Raw genomic sequence first — 18,415 nt, forward strand, 5'->3', positions numbered from 1 at the left:
ATCACGATGAAGGACTACATCCCAATTAAACAAAGATATTACCCAAAAAACCCCAAAATACAGGGGGAAATCAACGAAAAAGTGGAAGAGCTGCTGGAGAAGGATGTATCGAGCCGTCCAATAGCACCTACAGCTCACCCATTGTCATGGTGAGAAAAAAGGCGGGTCAGTGGAGGATGAGCGTGGACTTTCGGCAGATCAACGCAAAATCAGTAAAAGATTCGTACCCTATGCCAAGGATAAACTTCATATTGGAGCAATTGACGGAGGCAAAATTTTTCTGCAGCCTCGACCTTAAGGATGGCTGTTGGCAAATCCCACTTGAGGAAGAGAGCACGAAATACACGGCCTTTACTCAGTGGCGGCGCGAGGGGGGGGCGAAAGGGGCAGTCGCCCCGAGCGCCAAGACTAAGGGGCGGCAAAATTGGTGCAATTTTAGCAAAAAAAAAAAAAAAATTAAAAAGCAAAACAATTGTATCAATGCAAAAAAGGGCGGCAAAAGCGTCTTTGGCCCCGAGCGCCAACGAGGAAGCCGAACAATTTTAGCAAAAAAAAAAAAAAAAAGCAAAAAAATTTTATCAATGCAAAAAAGGGCGGCAAAAGCGTCTTTCGCCCCGAGCGCCAACGAGGCTCGCGCCGCCACTGCCTTTACTGTACCAGGGAAAGGTCTGTACCATTCGAATTACACTCGGCCTCGGCAACATTTCAAAGGGCCTTAGACCAGGTCATAGGCCCGGACATGGCTCCTCACGCATTCGCGTACCAGGATGACATCATAGTGATCGAACGCACGAGGGAGGACCACATGGCAAATTTGAAGGAAATGTTCCGAAGACTGAAGGCGGCAAACTTAAGGATAAACACAGATAAGTGCCACTTCTTCAAAGAGGAGCTGTTGTACCTGGGCCACCGGATAACAAGTCAGGGAATTGGTATGGATTCGGGAAAAGTCGCAGCGATTACGGAATTGGAACCCCTGACAAACGTGAAAGGGGTACGGCAATTCATCGGGATGGCTTCGTGGTATCGGCGATTCGTCCCAGATTTCGCTGGGATCACAAGGCCTTGGAACGATCTCCTACGAAAGGGAACAAAGTGGGAGTGGACGGCAAGACACCAAAAGGCTTTTGAGAAGTTAAAATCGCGTTAAGCAGAGGATCCAGTGCTAGCATGCCCCGATTTCACGAATAAGTTTGTGCTGCAAACAGACGCCAGCGACTACGGCGTGGGTGCAGTACTGACGCAGGACACGGATGAGGGCGAGCGAGTGGTCGCTTACGCCAGCCGAACGCTAATAGGCGCGGAGAAGAATTACTCGGCAACGGAGAAAGAGTGCATGGCAATAATGTGGGCCATTCGGCAGATGAGACCATACCTGGAGTGGTACCAGTTCGACGTGATCACGGATCACATGGCGCTGAAATGGTTGAACAACATAGAGAGCCCACTTGGAAGAATCGCGAGATGGGTCTTCGAGTTGCAGCAATATGATTACGTAATCAGCTACAGGAAAGGCAAGCTGAACGTAGTCGCGGATGCACTTTCCCGCCAGCCGATTGTGGAGAAGCTGAGGAGTGCCACAGCAACCGAAGACACGGAATGCATTTGGATAGGCTCGCTGAAGAAGAAACTAAAAGAAAACCCACAGAAGTATCCGGAATACGCCGAGGAGGCAGGCCTGATTTACCGACATGTTCCACACAGAGCCGGAAGCGAGGAAGTGGCATCGTGGAAATTATGTGTGCCGATGTACATGAGGCAAAAGGTGCTGAAGGAGAACCACGACGCACCAACAGCGGGCATCTAGGCAGAAGGAAAACGATTGCGAAAGTAGCAGCAAGGTACTTCTGGCCAGGGATGCAGAGGGACGTGAGGAAATATGTCAGGAAATGCGAGACATGCCTGCGGTATAAACCGAGCCAGATGCAGGCCGCAGGAAAAATGTTAACTCAGGTCCCAGAGGAGCCGTAGGCGACGGTATGTGCGGACTTCGTGGGACCGTTGCCGAGGTTCAAGCACGGGAACACCATGCTATTAGTGATGATCGATCGGTTCTCAAAATGGACAGAAATGGTCCCAATGCGAAAAGCCACAACAGATCATCGCTAGATACGGGGTGCCAAAGGTGATGGTGACGGACAATGGTGTCCAGTTCACCAGTAGGAGCTTCAAGAAATTCCTCGAGGAGCTCCGAGTTCGTCATCAGTTCACCGCACCATACACGCCGCAGGAAAACCCGACGGAAAGGGCAAACAGGACGGTGAAGACGATGATCGCCCGGTTTGCAGGAAAGTACCAAAGGGCGTGGGACGAGCACTGGCCAGAATTGATGCTGGCGGTGAACTCGAGCGTGTCGGACTCCACGGAGTACTCTCCATGCTTCATCAGCCAAGGCAGAGAGCCAAGAATGCCGAAAGCAATATTCGACAAAGGGGCATTGGGGACAGGAGAAGCACAAGCCACTCAGACAAGCCTCAGAAAATGAGGAAAGATTGCAGGAAGTGTTCGAACTGGTGCGGAGGAACATGGAGCGCGCGGCGCAGGAGCAGGCCCGGCACTACAACCTCAGGAGGCGGGAGTGGAGCCCGAAGATCGGCGACACGGTGTGGGCAAAAGAACACCATTTGTCCAAGGCGGCCGAAGGTTTCGCGGCGAAACTAGCGCCGAGATACGACGTGCCATACATAGTGACGAATTTCATTTCGGCGGTGATCACCGTGCTACGTCACGGGAGCACAAAGATAGAAAAGAGAGCCCACGTAAGTGAGCTAAAAGCTCAGGTGGAGGAATCGCACCGCAGGCGTAGGACAGAAGGAAAGGGAGAATGTACAATCACCAATAAGGGCAACAATAAAAGACAAAAAAAAAAAACACAAAAAAAAAACACAAAAAAAAAAAAAACTGCAGAACACATACACAACCACGGACCTCTGGCGGTCCGTAAATGTACCTGTAACTACGGAATTGTTGATAACTGCCGGACCAATGCGTCCCGAAAGATCAGTCCATAAATTATGCAACAAGATTAAAAGTACAAATTAAAGATCAACAAAAATCCCCGTCAAGCTCCAAAACGGAGAATACACACCCAATCACGGAATTACACGAACAACCGGAGAAAGGAGAAGACCCACAACGGGAGCATGGATGCAGACAAAAGAACCGCAAGAACGGATCTATTTCAGGCGGCAGGCCTATAAAAGGCAGCGGTGGACACCGGCCGGCCTTCTTTTTTTTCTACAAGACGACCATGGACGCTACACAGACGCCGTCATCCCACGCATCGCCGATGGTCTCCTCCGACGAGAGTGCCCTGGAGATCCTGGACCTGCCAGGATGGGACGTCCGGTGGCTTCAGGCGACAAGGATCCCGGTGGGCAGAGCAAGGACGGAGGAGAAGGGCCACCGGCCCAGTTTGGAGCTGCTGACGAGGCAAAGGAGACGGAGGAGGAGCCAGGAGAGAAGGGAGGCGGACGCAACCCTGGCGCTGGCAAGGGCCAGGGGAAGGTTGGCCGAGGAGATGGTCAAGGAGGCGGTTCGTCCGAAGAGCGACGCGCCGGAGATGCCAGCAAAGCAGGGCCACCCGACGGGGCCGTTGGGCCAGGAAGGAGGCGCTAGACGCAAGGATAAGGAGGATGACGGGGCCACGGGAGTGGCCAAGCCAGAAGTGGCAGCCGGCGAGGCCATCCACCCCGCACCCGCAGAAGCCGAAGGAGGAAGATCAGGAGCCATGGACGCGAGGTCCATGGGTGTGGCCAGCCCCGACGGTGAGGCCGAGGCTGGAGAGGCAGGATTCCTGCCCGGAGAGGAGGCCTCCTAGGCCTGTGCTCAAAAGAGCTGAATCGGCAGGAGACGGAGGAGCAGTGCCCGAGCACAGCTGGCCGCAAGAGCTGCGTCAGAAAGTCGGGGAAGAGGCCAGGAGGAGGAGGAAGAAGACGGGCCGCTGGAGCGTGATCTGGCAGGTTGGGTGACGCGTATTCATCTCTCTCCTCCGCGCACCCGAAAACTATAACAAAAACAAAAGGAAAAAAATATATAATAAAAAATTGAAAAACGAAACAATTACAAAATCACAAAAAGGGGGATGGGAAGGTAAACAAAAAAAAAAGGAAAAAAAAAATATCAAAAGAAAAAAAAAGAATATAAAAAAAAAATAATATTAAAAAAGAAAAAAAAATATATTCAAAAATGAAAAAAATTAATATATAAAGAAAAAAATAAACGTGAAAAACAATATAGTAGAAAAATAAAAATATGCATGAAAAAAAATATATAAAAGTATATAAAAAAAAAGAGAAATTCCAAAAAAGGTAGAAAATAAAATATAAAAATATGCATGGGGGAAAAAAATAACATACTAGAAAAATATGAAAGAGGGAAAAATATATATATGCAATTAATGCGGAAAAAATATGGTTCAAAAGTATATATACTTATAAAAAAAAAAAGGGGGATGAGGGAGAAAATATACACCGGGAAAAACTGTACATACAACAGCATATAGAGAAACGGAAGGGGAACGACCCTAACATCACCCGAAGAAGGGGGGAAGTGGATAAGGGTATCCACACACAAATTATGCATACACAGAAAAAAAAACGCACGAACAAAACAGAAACAAACATGAAGCTGGAGCCACGAAGCTTCTGTCGTTCCCGAAGAAGGGGGGAAGTGTGAGGAGATTAGATCTCCCACACGCCAAGACAAGCGATAAGAGGGGCAGCAGCGGCGGGGTGGGGAGAGAACAAGCAAATCAGCACTGCAGCGTCGGATGGGCCAGCGCTGTGTTTAGAAATACGGAAGAAGAGAAAGGCATCAAGGGCAGACGGCATGCCGGGGCAGAAGCGGAGGCGGTGGAGCCGGCGCGCACGGAAGAAGGCGAAAGAGGAATCACCGTGGAACGTAACAGTCCCGGCCGGGCCACCGCGGCCGCGCTCGAAGGTCATAGGAAACAGCGGGGACGGCGGGGAACGAAGCGGCCGGCGACTGCGCAGCTGTGTTTAGAAAATGCACAAAACACAGAAATGCATTTGGAATGACCAGGGGGGGTCGCGGGGTATCTGGACGAAGTCCGATGACCGGCACTAAAAAACAATGCGGATCGGAGGCCCAAGCAGGGCAATCAGGGAAGGGACAACAAAGAAAGCCCGCCGATAGAAAGACGGCGGGATTGGAGAAAACTAACGGAGAAAGTAAATGAGCGGAGGATTAACGGCAGGAAGCGAGATTTGCAAGGATTAACGGGCGCCTCTGGCACTATATAAGGAGGGCCCCTGGAGCAAATCGAGACCGAGTCTTCTAGGGAAGCTGGAAGAGTTGAGTGAAAGACCCCCCCGTGGGTAAGTCTGACATTCAAATTGGAATGTTTCCTTAGAGGAATTAGGAGTACAGGCTGAAGGACCCCCCGTGGGTAAGTCCGACAGTCTTAAGTGCGGGCTTTAAAGCGAGGGAGCAAGGATCTTCGTTTAATAGCTTAAGGACCCCCGTGGGTAAGTCCGGCGGCGGTACGCGAGTCAAGCAAGGAGCAAGGGGAAAGGATCAAGGATCCGCGGCAAACTGAGGCCCAAGGGTAAACGAGTCGGGTGAAGTTATTCCCGGACACAACAGGTACCCTGGTGTAGTAGCGGCAAAGACGGATCAGCCTGTCCGTTCGAACCAGGTGTGATCCTGTAACGCGAGGGATGGCCAGCTCGGGAACTCAAGCCCACAAGTAAAACCACGCCGGGACACCCGAGCAAAGTCAGTAGAATCCTGATCCAGGCGCTGGAGCGTATCACCTGGAGTTAAAGGAGACGTGACGCCCAAACCTCTGGCCTGTCATAGATCCGGCGGAGCGTAGGCACGCAGGTGTTTGGAGGCGAGTGGCGAACGCGACCGGGGGCGTGTCCTGTGTGGTAGGTAGGCCCTTCGTGCCCTGATCCGGCCGCTAAGCAGCGAGGAGCATATCCTGCCCGGCGTATGCCTGGGAGGTGAGCCACTCGGTCTGTTAACACGGATTAGGTGCCGGCCACGGCGAAAGGGCAATTGCAGCAAGCCAAAGACTCCGAAGGTCCACGGCACCCATAGAGGAGGAGCAGCAACAGCAGAGGCAACGACGAGGGAGCGACGACGACGACGAGGAAGCAGCAGCATCGACGAGGAAGCATCAGCGTCAGAAGCAGCAGCATCGACGAGGGAGCATCAGCGTCAGAAGAGCAGCGACGACGAGGGAGCGGCGGCGACGGACGAGCCGGGGCAGCAGAAGAACATCGCAGAAGACGGCAACAACACAGGCCCCGCAATCAGAGTCCGTGAGTCCGAACGAAGGGAACCGTGAGCCGTTTCGACGCCAGGTACCAAGACCACACGACCTGCCGAGCGCAAGCTTTGGGAGGGCGTGTGTATTGGCACCAGCCCAGAGCGGGGATCGGGGATCAACGGGAGGGCGAGCGGTCGGTCGGCTGAGCCATATAGCCGATGAGATTCTCTTATTCTTTTGTGAAGTAAAGACAATAAAGGGGATTTGATTGAAACGAAGCAACTCCGTGGTGTTTCTGGGCTCGGGCAATCACGTCGAATTTATAAATTCCGTGGAACGTACCCTCAACCTCTGTGAGCTAGTTGCGGCGTTGGTTGCGAACAAAATGTAGCAAAAACAGTTCGTTACAACACAAAACATTTCTCTATTTTAACACACACACAAAAACATTAAACGTAGTACACAAATAATATAAGCATGAATACACAAATATTATACACACAGATATTATAAGCGCGAATAGTATATACCCAAGCCTTTCATTCCTTCTCGATCACGATGCTCCACAAGTCTCACAATCATCGACCTCACATCAGGCGCGCGCATATTCAAGTACGACGCACCCGTCGTTCCCCTGCAACAAGGAGCGGTATGGTGGATCAACGGAGTGTTCAAACTGGTACACATCATCAACCTATCAAGAATGATGCAGCTTGTAGACGACACTAGCCGGGACGCGTGAACCCTGACGGACCAACGTGTTAGCACAATAACGAGACATTACCTGGAGCAAGCAGCGGAGGGAACAAACAGAATGATGAGGCCACCATCATGCAGAGCTCGGGAAATAATTCCTTGTCTTGAAGGCCTCACTAACAATGGTAGTCTTCTCAATACTATTTATCATCTGGACGAAGTTGACCTCCACCAAAGGAATGCCAACCACGAGGGTTATAATCGAGGACCTAGAAAACCCAAAGAAGAAAAGTAGAATGTTGCGAGAAAGCTGACACACACCCTGAGTGTTACGCTGACTCTTGACACCGGATAGCTGACACCACACCCGCTGACACCAAGCACGCCGACACCGCACACGCTGACACCACACATAGAGTTAGAGTGGGAGATCGGCCGATATCGAACTGACGACCGGAGGGTCACAACTCTGGGAAGTCCGTCTTTTTTTGACCATCGAATCACCAAGCTGAACCTACTCTAAATATTCCTAAAAACACTACCCAATTGTTAGATCAAAAACTATTTTTTCGTTCATTAATTAAGAACTTTGCCAAACCAATTGTTAATTTAAGTGATTCAAACAATAAATTGTATTTCCATCAATATCAAATCATGAACCGACTACTCATCATCAGGTGATCAATGGATGGACACCTTAACTTATATACTTTATAGGGTCGGAGATGTCTCCTTCACTGCGTTGCACACTTTTGATCAAAATTATAATACCCTCTGCAAGGGTATAAAAACAAGAAAGGAAAGCTAACTTCGGGCGGAGCCGAAGTTGATATACTCTTGCAGTTGTGTCATTTCCGATCGTTCAGTTATATGGCGGCTATTGGATATAGTTGGCCGATCCCTATGAAATTTGGCAAATCAGATTATGTTGTAATGATTTTTGTCCAAAATGGAATCTGTACCAAGTCCCATCTTTCTAACTTAAAAAGCACCAAATTTATGCCAATTCCGATCGCTCTATGACAGCTATAAGATATAGTCGGCCGATCCTTATGAAATTTTGTACATAGGATATTTTGGCCATATATAACATGTGTGAAAAGTCCCAACCCTCTAACTTAAAAAAACACTAAAGTTATGGCATTTCCGATCAATCAGTTATATGGTAGCTATAGGATATAGTCGACCGATCCCGGCCGTTCCGACTTATATACTACCTGCAAGGAAAAGAAAAGAAGGTTCAACTCGATAGTTTTAAAACTGAGAGACTAGTTTGCGTAGAAACCGACAGACAGACGGACATGCTTATATCGACTCAGGAGATGATCCTGATCCTGAAGAATATATATGTATACTTTATAGGGACGGAGATGTCTTTTTCACTGCGTTGCGCACTTTTGGTCAAAATTATAATACCCTCTGCAAGGGTATAAAAACAAAGCTTAAAGGTGTCGCCAGAAACTTAATCGGAAATCAAAGAACTTTATCAGAAGTCGCTTTCGGACTAAAGATAAATGTTAAAGGCGAAACTGTAGAAGTATTATTAGCTAAAATGTTGAATCTACAGCAACGCAACAAAAGTGCTAATCAATATACATCAGACGGTGAGCAAATGACAAAAGCTTTAGAAACTTGGGTTAGCCAGAAGGCAATTGCAAATAATTGCTCAATTGATAAGGTAAAACTTATCTTACAGGCTGGCACCTTCAACACCATGAATGATGCCATATCCAAATTCGAAAACAGCAACTGCACAACCTAATACTGTCCTTTATTTTAAAAATTATTCACAGCGTGGTGGAAATCGCGGACGTGGAAATTTCAGAGGAAACTCTCGTGGTCGTAATAATAATTACAACAACTACAACAATTCCAATTATAACAATAATGGACAAGGCCAATATAGTAATAATATCGTAATAATAATTAGAACAACTACTACAATTCCAATTATAACAATAATGGACAAGGCCAATATAGAGGAAACTCAAGAGGACGTGGCAACTCGAATCGAGGCCACAATAACAGTAACACAAATAATAATGTGAGAGTTGCTCAGAATAATTCGGAAAACTCTCATCCTTTAGATCTTCAACAGTAGGCAGTTATGCGGTTCATACAATCAATCTTAGCTTAAATAAATTTGGCGGCTTTTGTAATGTAAAGAATAAAAATACTTGTATACCTTGTTTACTTGAATACCTAATCAGGAAATTCAACATGGCATTTATGTTGCGCAAAAAAAATGCATTTGTCCGATTAATGATTACAACCAGTAATGATTTAATAGTAAATATTCAGTTTAAAATATGAACCACTTTCTAACTATGTCATAGTTCACAAAAATCCAGAAAATAGAGAAAAAACTGTCTTATCTCAATTAGCTAAAAATTTCCCACCACAATTCAAAGACGAACTAACTAATTTATGAACCCAGTTTCGTGAATTAATCGGACGTAAGCAAAAGCTAAAATTGAAGGATGATGAGCCAGTTTACATAAAGAATTATAGAAGTCCACATAGTCAGAAAGATGAAATTAATATACAGGTACAAAAATTAATAGACAATAAAATAGTAGAACCGTCTGTATCAGCCTATAACAGCCCACTGTTATTAGTTCCGAAGAAATCACTTCCCGGATCTGATAAGAAAAAATGGTGATTAGTAATTGACTGTCGTCAAATTAATAAAAAACTGTTGTTGGATAAATTCCCGCTACCTAGAATTGATGATATTTTGGATCAACTAGGAAGAGCGAAATATTTCTCATGTCTGGACTTAATGTCTAGTTTTCATCAAATTGAACTTGAAAAAGGTACAAGAGATATAACGTCATTTTCAACGAGCAATGGCTCGTATCGTTTCACACGATTACCTTTCGGCTTAAAAATAGCGCCTAATTTATTTCAGGGGATGATGACTATTGCATTCTCTGGATTATAACCTTCACAAGCATTCCTTTATATGGATGACTTAATAGTTATAGTGTTGAGCTATCAGCGTTTTGATAGCGACCGAATTAATAAAAAAATCCACAATTTAATTTCAATAATTTTATTGGGTCAATTTAACCCCAAAACAACGGCAGCGGCCTATCCCAACAATGCCGAATTACAAGTGCTAAAACCTAAGAGCTTGCGCAGAAGCTCCACCAAAGCTCCCAAACTGCATGCGCTACAAAAGAACAACAAAGCGCATGCGAATCTGGGAGAAACAAAGAATATGGAGCAGCTGATAACGGGCAATTAGTGGACCGCTGCGGCTGGTTACACTGAGAGAATAGAAATAGAAATAATTATGATTTTTGATGCTGGCACAAGTCCCAACATCCTCCCCCCGTTGAATTCCATCTTTCAACAAAAAATCCTTAGGGGCAGCTTCATCACATAATATTGCTGATAATCTCAAGGTCCATAATTCTCAGTTGCAGGCTGCCGTGTCCATCCAGATCCAGAGAGCGCTCGAGCCAAGCGTCAACAGAGTGGCGAGAGTGGAAGGAAACATCTTTCCGAAATTGCGCGTAGGCGCACCTTTCGATTGCAGGATCGGGAGCCTTCACGGCTGGAGCAGCAGCCACCTTGGCAGCTGCAAACGGCGGCAGCAGCGATGCGGACGACCTCCCCCCATTGGAAGGGTGCAGGCTAGAGTTCCGAATGGAGTCAGACCTGGGTGCTGACTTAATCGGCAACGGTGACAATAATCCAAATCCCGAGCCAGATGAGGGATTAAGTACAGCAGCTTCAGAAAATCCATCGCAGACAACTGCCAGATGCGACATTGAAATAGCGACCACGGGGGGAGCGGTGGATAGCAGGGGCACTGATGAGACGCAATTGGACACGTCCTGGATATCGTGATCCTTGTTCAGGTTTCGCTCCAATTTAAAAACCTGAGAACCCGATTGGATGTCGCAGTCCAGCGGGTAATCCTGACTGCATGAGCGACGCTTTTCCAACAGACCATCCTGCACCTTCACCACCGCTATGGTTGGTTCTGCCATTGACGAAGCAGTGGGACCATTGGGGCCGTCGAGACAAGTGGAGTGTGCAGGTACCCTCATGGAGTGCTTTGCCATTCCCACCTGAATGTCAAAGCGCACATCAGCGGCAAGCTGGGAGAACTTCCAGCATAATTCACTCCCAACTTCAACAGAGCTCAATCGCTCTAACTCATCCTGGAGTGTGGTAAATTTCTTGCGCAACGCAATTTCCAACGGCTCCAGTACCATGATGGTCAAATCTTCCTTCTGAACTGCATCCTTGACCTTGTTATGCAGGGCTTCCATCTCCTGGTAGGTCACCTCTGCTCTTCGCCGCAAAAGCCTTTCCCTGCTTACAGGAACCGAGGCACTAGCTACATCTCCAGACTCCATTATGCAATTTGTTTTTGTGCAAGGTGCAATGCAATGGAAACAACAGCAACAAGTTTTCCTTTGCAAGGTTTCCTTTAAGCACTTTAATGATCACAAATCAATTAGAGCGCGATCACGTCGGGGTCACCAATGTTGAGCTATCAGCGTTTTGATAGCGACCGAATTAATAAAAAAAATCCACAATTTAATTTCAATAATTTTATTGGGTCAATTTAACCCCAAAACAACGGCAGCGGCCTATCCCAACAATGCCGAATTACAAGTGCTAAAACCTAAGAGCTTGCGCAGAAGCTCCACCAAAGCTCCCAAACTGCATGCGCTACAAAAGAACAACAAAGCGCATGCGAATCTGGGAGAAACAAAGAATATGGAGCAGCTGATAACGGGCAATTAGTGGACCGCTGCGGCTGGTTACACTGAGAGAATAGAAATAGAAATAATTATGATTTTTGATGCTGGCACAAGTCCCAACATATAGGTTGTTCCGAAAAACATATGCTTAAAAACTTAACTGATGTTTTTGAAAAATTTAGGGAATACAACCTTAAGTTAAATCCTGAAAAATGCTCATTTTTCATGCATGAAGTCACCTTTCTGGGACATAAATACACTGATAAAGGAATCTTGCCAGACGACCAAAAATACGCCATCATTAAGAATTACCCAGTCCCTCATGATGCGGACAGCGCTAGAAGATTTGTTGCATTTTGCAATTACTATATACGTTTTATAAAAATTTTGCCGACTATGCTCGTCACATAACAAGATTATGTAGAAAAGATGTTAAATTCGAATGGACAACTGATTGCCAGAATGCCTTCGAACATCTCAAATCGGCACTAGTAAATCCGAATTTATTACAATACCCAGATTTCAGCAAAGAATTTTGCATAATAACGGATGCAATAAGCGAGCGTGTGGAGCGGTTTTAACACAAAACAAGAATGAACTCCAACTTCCAGTTGCTTATGCATCAAGATCGTTTATTAGGGAGTAAAGTAATAAAAGTACAACAGAACAAGAATTGACAGCAATTCATTGGGCAATAACTTATTTCAGACCATATTTATGGCAGACACTTCACTGCCAAGACTGATCATAGACCTTTAATTTTCCTGTTTTCAATGATTAATCCAAGCTATAAGCTGACGCGCATGCGACTTGAGCTGGAAGAAAAGACAACTATGTAGCTGATGCGTTATTAAGAATAACCATCAAAGACCTATGTGGGACTTGAGCCAGCATCAAACATCATAATTATTTCTATTTAATTCTCTCAGTGTAACTAGTCGCAGCGGTCCTCTAATTCCATATTCTTTTCCTCTCCCAGATTCGCATGCGCTTTGTTGGGCTTTTGTAGCGCAAGCACTTTGAGAGCTTTCCCACGCAATCTTTAGATTCAGCTTCTAGGCCCAACTTATATGAAGTCAAAAACAATGACGAAGTACGCAGAGTAGTGACATTGCATGTAAAAGATATGTTATGTTATTTTTTTTTTAACATGGCAGAAAAATTCCTGCTAGATTCGATGCGATTTATATACCAATGGAACTTTAGACTTAAGTCAATTTTTCCAATGGCTTGAACTGCAAGCCGGTATAAATAAAATCAGCCAACTCAAGGTGGCACCATGGGAAAATATCTTTGAATATACTTCAATAGATAATTTCAAATTTATGGGCAATAAAATATTGAAAACATTAAGAGTAGCGCTACTCAATCCGGTGACCATAATAAATAAACAAAAAGATAAAGAAGCTATTCTATCTAATTTTCTTGACGGTCCCATACAAGGAGGTCTTACTGGTATTTCAAAATCTTTAGTAAAAATTAAAAGATATTATTTTTGGAAAAATATGACTCGTGATATCACAGACTACATACGAAAATGTCAGAAATGCCAGAAAGCTATATAGAAAGCCAATAACAATAACAGACACACCTATAAATGTTTTCGACACAGTGATAGTGGACACCATTGGTCCGCTACCCAAATCAGAAAATGGTAACAAGTATGCAGTCACTTTAATATGTGACCTAACTAAGTATTTAGTTCCCATACCTGTACCAAACAGAAACGCTAATACTGTCGCTAAAGCAATATTTGAATCTTTTATTCTGAAGTACGGTCCAATGAAGACGTTCATTACGGACATGGGAACAGAATACAAGAATTTAATTATAGACAATTTGTGCAAGTTTTTAAATATTAAAAATATTATGTTTACAGCACACCACCACCCGACAGTTATATAGAGGGAAGTCATAGAACTTTTAATGAATACATAAGATCTTATATATCGGTTGATAAAACTGATTGGGACGTATGGATTCAATATTTTGTTTTTTGTTTCAACACGACCCCCTCTATGGGACATAATGATTGTCCATATGAGCTAGTATTTGGTAAAACAAGTAATTTACCAATGCAATTTAATAGCATAGATAGCATAGGAACAATATATAATATAGATGATTATGCTAAAGAAAGTAAATACAGATTAGAAGTAGCATATAAAAGAGCTAGGATAATGATAGAAGAGCATAAGAATAAAAATAAGGTACTTTATAATCAGAAAGTAAACAAAATAGATATATCAGTAGGAGATAAAGTTTTATTAAGAAATGAAATAGGTCATAAGTTAGATTATAAATATACGGGTCCGTATAAATTAATGGAAATAGGAGATAGAAATAATATTATAATAATTAACGACTAAAACAAAAAATCAGAAAAGTAATAAAGGATACCTTCAAAAACTTAGATCGATTATGTAGACAATAAATGCCTAAAAGGACACCATACAAGCCACGTCAAATTCTTAACTATTATTGTAACGCTACCATCTTTTTAATAGCTTCAATTAATTAGCCAAGGGTTCACTGTTCGATTTCAATATTTATTTGGGGTTAATTCCGCTCAATATAACCAGGTAGCTTCCAGTCAATATCAACTCCAAAATACAAGTGCTTAACTAAGAGCTTAAGCGCAGAAGCTCTACCAAAACTCCCAAAGTGCGTGCGAATATGGGAAAATAAAGGTAGATCTGCTGATCTATATGGTGATAACGAGAAATTAGTGAACCGTGGCGGCAAGTTACACTGAGAGAACTTATTAATGATAATTACTAGTATTGACAAGTCGCAACAACTATAATCAATAAATGTTTAAAACTATGTTCCTCACCTGCTCAATTTTTCTTAAAGCAAACGGACGTGGTTTTTCTGCGGATTTCGTTTTTATTTAATTCTTTTTTAAACTAATTTAAAATCCGCATCGCTTCGCGTGTGCATTGGTATATTTGGAGGCATATTAATAATTTTTTTTTAATCCAAGTATAGCTCTGCTTTTGTTCTTTTTCTTTTTGGTAATGCTTCTATTTTCGTACGACAGAGATTCATATCTCTATTTTTTACTTAACCCACTCTTACTAATCGCCCTTTTTAAAACTTCCTTATTAGCTTCAGCACAGTCGTTCGAGGTATATTATAAAAATAAATAAATTAATAATAATAATGGAATTTAAGCTCGTCTGTACGGTTAAGCCTTGTACAAAGACGATTTCGTTATCTCAGACTACCACTCACTCCTGGCTCTGTGAAAACGTTGTACATGCTAAGTGAGGCTTTTGATTACCTAAGTTGGACCAGTGTGATTCAGAGGTTGAACGAGTGTGGTTCATTTCTCGTGGGTTTGTTGTGATAGTTGTCGTGCTGTTTATAACGAAATGAGATTGTTCATGAGACAGCCTAAAGGTGGATTTAAAGAGTTGATTGGGTTTTCCCTCATCAATGACCAACTTTGTGAGCTTGATGTACAAAATAGTAGCCGCCACTTGCTAAATGAGTCTCCAAAGCGTAATCAATCCGCAATTTCTGGGGTGTTTGTATTGTGTAATCTTCCACCTCTTCAGCCGTCAATTATACAGCTGTTTATATCTCAGGCTACCCCAGGGGCTGGGAAAAATTCTGATTCGGAGTGCTCAATCTAGACCTTAATTTAATTTGGATAATTTTCAAAATTGGTGTTTAACAAAAACCTTATGTCTTTCTGGAGAGGGTTATCCACGTACTTTCTCTATGCTAACGCACTAAAACGATTACACAGGTTAACTATATGGTATCTTATTACATTTCAAACTTAATTATTCCGACCATATTGGAATATGGAAAGAAAATTTTCATAGTAGTATTCGTAATTCCCTTTTAACCAAAGTAGACTTATATTAATTAACTCACCTTCATTAAAAAACGGTAAATTTATGATGGATCTAGTTGCCTACATAACCTTATCAATTTTGATCTTTATCACATTTTTTCGCTTTTATCTACTTCTAACTTTAAATCTTATGTACTTAACACTTTGTTCAAGAAACATTCTTCCTCTCAAATTCATCCCCACAACAGATTTTATGAAAGTTTTTTAGATTTTAATTCAGTTAAATTTAATTGGGAAAAGTTTTTATTTGAATGTAATTCTACTTACATTGTTTCAATATAATGAATTTCTTTCTAGGTACATTCGGAACGAGCTGCTGAAGATGAATGGTTGGATATTTTTCCTCACCCAGTTTTTTCGTCAGATGGCAATAGTTTTTTATTGCTAGCTAGTGTACAAGAATCGGGCCAAGACCATTTTACTCACATAAAACATGTAACCATTTCACAACGAAGAATTTCTGTTATTTCTCATGGGCGATATGAGGTAAGAAAAAAATACCATTTAATTGTATGTTAAGATTAGTATTATTGTTAATTTATATTCAGTATATTTATTCAGTTATATGTTAGTTACTAAGCTTGAATCTTATTTGTTTTTTTTAATGGGTAACACACAGGCTCAGGCGAGTCGGGTGCAGGTGGCACTCAATGCTCAATGGAAGTGGTTCAGGGCAGTGAATGGAACTTTCCTTCTCTTGGATATGTGCTGGGGATATAAAGAATGAGTTTTAAAATTGTTACAATATTATATTAGGTATGTTGTGATGTACCAAAGTAAGAAAATTTCTTAGTACCAAAGAACATATCAATGCGAATAATTAAATGCATTTATTTGCACTGCTCATAAAGTTTTTTAAAGGTTTTTGCAAGGCTGTCCGAGGCTAATTTAGGGTAATCGAGCTTATTTTTTTTAAGTTAATACTTAGTATTTAAAAATCAAATTTTTATAAATTTTGCCAGATCGGATCAGATTGCCAAAAATGGAATCCATAATTTCTAAGAATGTCCAATTCTTTTAATTTAAATATAGCTTAAATATAAAATATAAAGTATAACTTAGATATAGTTCCGCGAACCCAGCCGTTTCAACTTATATATTGCGTGCAAAAGAAAAAAGAATGTGTGCAAAGTTTGAAGATGATAGCTTTAAAACTGAGAGACAAGCTTGCGAAAACACAGATTGTCAAAATTACAATACCCTCTCCAAGAGTATAAAAATTGGATAAAATTTAATTTTTTACTTTGTGGGGAGCTTTGCATATGCGTTTGTTGTGATTTGGCATTGGAGCAGCATAGATTAGGGTTGAATTGAACCCAAATAGAAAATTGAAAATCTTAATTGAAACGCGACTATTTATTCGGCTGCTATTAAAAACTATTAAAAGCGAAACATTCGGTGACCCCGGCGTGATTTCATCCCATCCATAATGGGCTCTGGAACTGAAAATGTTGGAGCTATTGCCACAACCCGGGAAAGGATGCTGCGGAGATGAGCAGAGGTGACCTGACAGGGCGCTGCATCATAAGTTAAGCGTTTCACCGCGCTACAAGAAGAGTTGGTCGAGGTTAATTTTAGCAAGATCGGGAGTGATCTGTATTGGAGATTCTCGCAGCTTGTGGAAGTTGCCAAGCGCTCCATGAGAACCGCTGACAACTCCACACTTGTCGATGGTGTCAGTGTATCGCCAATGCCATACAAGTCAGCCCCCTCCTTGCCACCGTTGCCGATGCCAGCAATCAGCGGTTATGCCGAGTGTCCGGATTTCTGCGCCCTTTTTAAGACCACGATTGACTTAACATCTTCACCTAACAAAAATTGAAAAGCTCCGGTGGGCCATTTCATGCCTGAGGGTGTCAGCCTTGGATACGGTGAGAGCCGTATTTATTGCGCAATCGTTTTAGTAATCGGCGTTTAATATTTCAGTCTCACTATAATTAGATCCTGCAGCTTCGATGTGGTCGAGCCAGTGTTTGTTGCTACTTTGCGGGAGCTATAAGTTCGGTTCAATGGGCATACGTGTGCTCTTATGAGTTCCGGATCAGCTGCCGAGATCGAAGTATGCTTGCTCATCCAGATTGTCCTCCAGAAGTTGGACCCTGCCATAAACAACGACAGCCTTCCGTCTTGGGAGTCCATGGCACGATTCTTGGAGCAAAGGTGCCGGACTCTTGAATGCGTCGACTTTTCTTTGGCTGCGTATCCACCAGCTAACCAAGTGGGCCGAGGTAGATCTTCGAATAACCGATCTTCGTGCATGGTAATTACCGCTAGCCCTGCCCTGTGTGGTGTTTTGCCATCTCGCTCGTGGATCCCGATCAGCTTCCCGATGCTCGACGTGCAATCACTGTCATCTTTTCCTCTTGCACCCCCGCGGGCAGGTTTCACCCGCACGAGTCTTACGTCCCATCGGAGCAGTTTCTGTGGCAAACTCATCCCGCTCAATCAACACGGTTGTGACCCATGATCGCAATGCTGAGCTAGTGCTCCTGCCAACAGCCAGTATACACGTTCGTGGTCGATCTGGAGCCATCCTGCCTTGCCGAGTTTTATTGGATTCCGGTTTACAAGTGCATCGCGGCTGGCGAATCAATTTCAGCTTTGCCGATCCAAAAGTGCTACAATGGTGGTCGGTTTCGGCGGCGCTGGGTTTGAAACGGATGCAGCTTAATTATGTGTGCGTGAAGTCCCGCCTTAGCACGTATTCTTTGGAAATTGAGGCTGTTGTAGCTTCACATATTACGGACTATCAGCCTAGCCTTCACAAAAATGCTTCGGGCTGGAAGATTCCTGGCAATATGGATCTAGCTGACCCCAACTTCCACAAAACGCAGCGAGTCGACCTGCTGATAGGAGCCAGCCTATTCTTTGACCTGTTGTCGTCTGACC

At 43.6% G+C, this 18,415-nt stretch overlaps 1 protein-coding gene across 2 annotated transcripts in view; it reads left to right on the forward strand.

Annotated features, from left to right (window-relative positions):
• LOC26515113 (dipeptidyl peptidase 4) overlaps positions 1–18,415 on the forward strand; it is a 248,238-nt gene that overhangs the window by 155,860 nt on the left and 73,963 nt on the right. For both annotated transcript variants that reach the window (XM_044715313.1, XM_014903908.3), the window contains one exon: positions 15,824–16,012. In XM_044715313.1, coding sequence (XP_044571248.1) covers positions 15,824–16,012 — 189 coding nt within the window. The remainder of the gene's footprint in view (positions 1–15,823; positions 16,013–18,415) is intronic.

Source organism: Drosophila ananassae, chromosome 3L (genome assembly GCF_017639315.1).
Source record: "Drosophila ananassae strain 14024-0371.13 chromosome 3L, ASM1763931v2, whole genome shotgun sequence".
Lineage (NCBI taxonomy): Eukaryota > Metazoa > Arthropoda > Insecta > Diptera > Drosophilidae > Drosophila > Drosophila ananassae.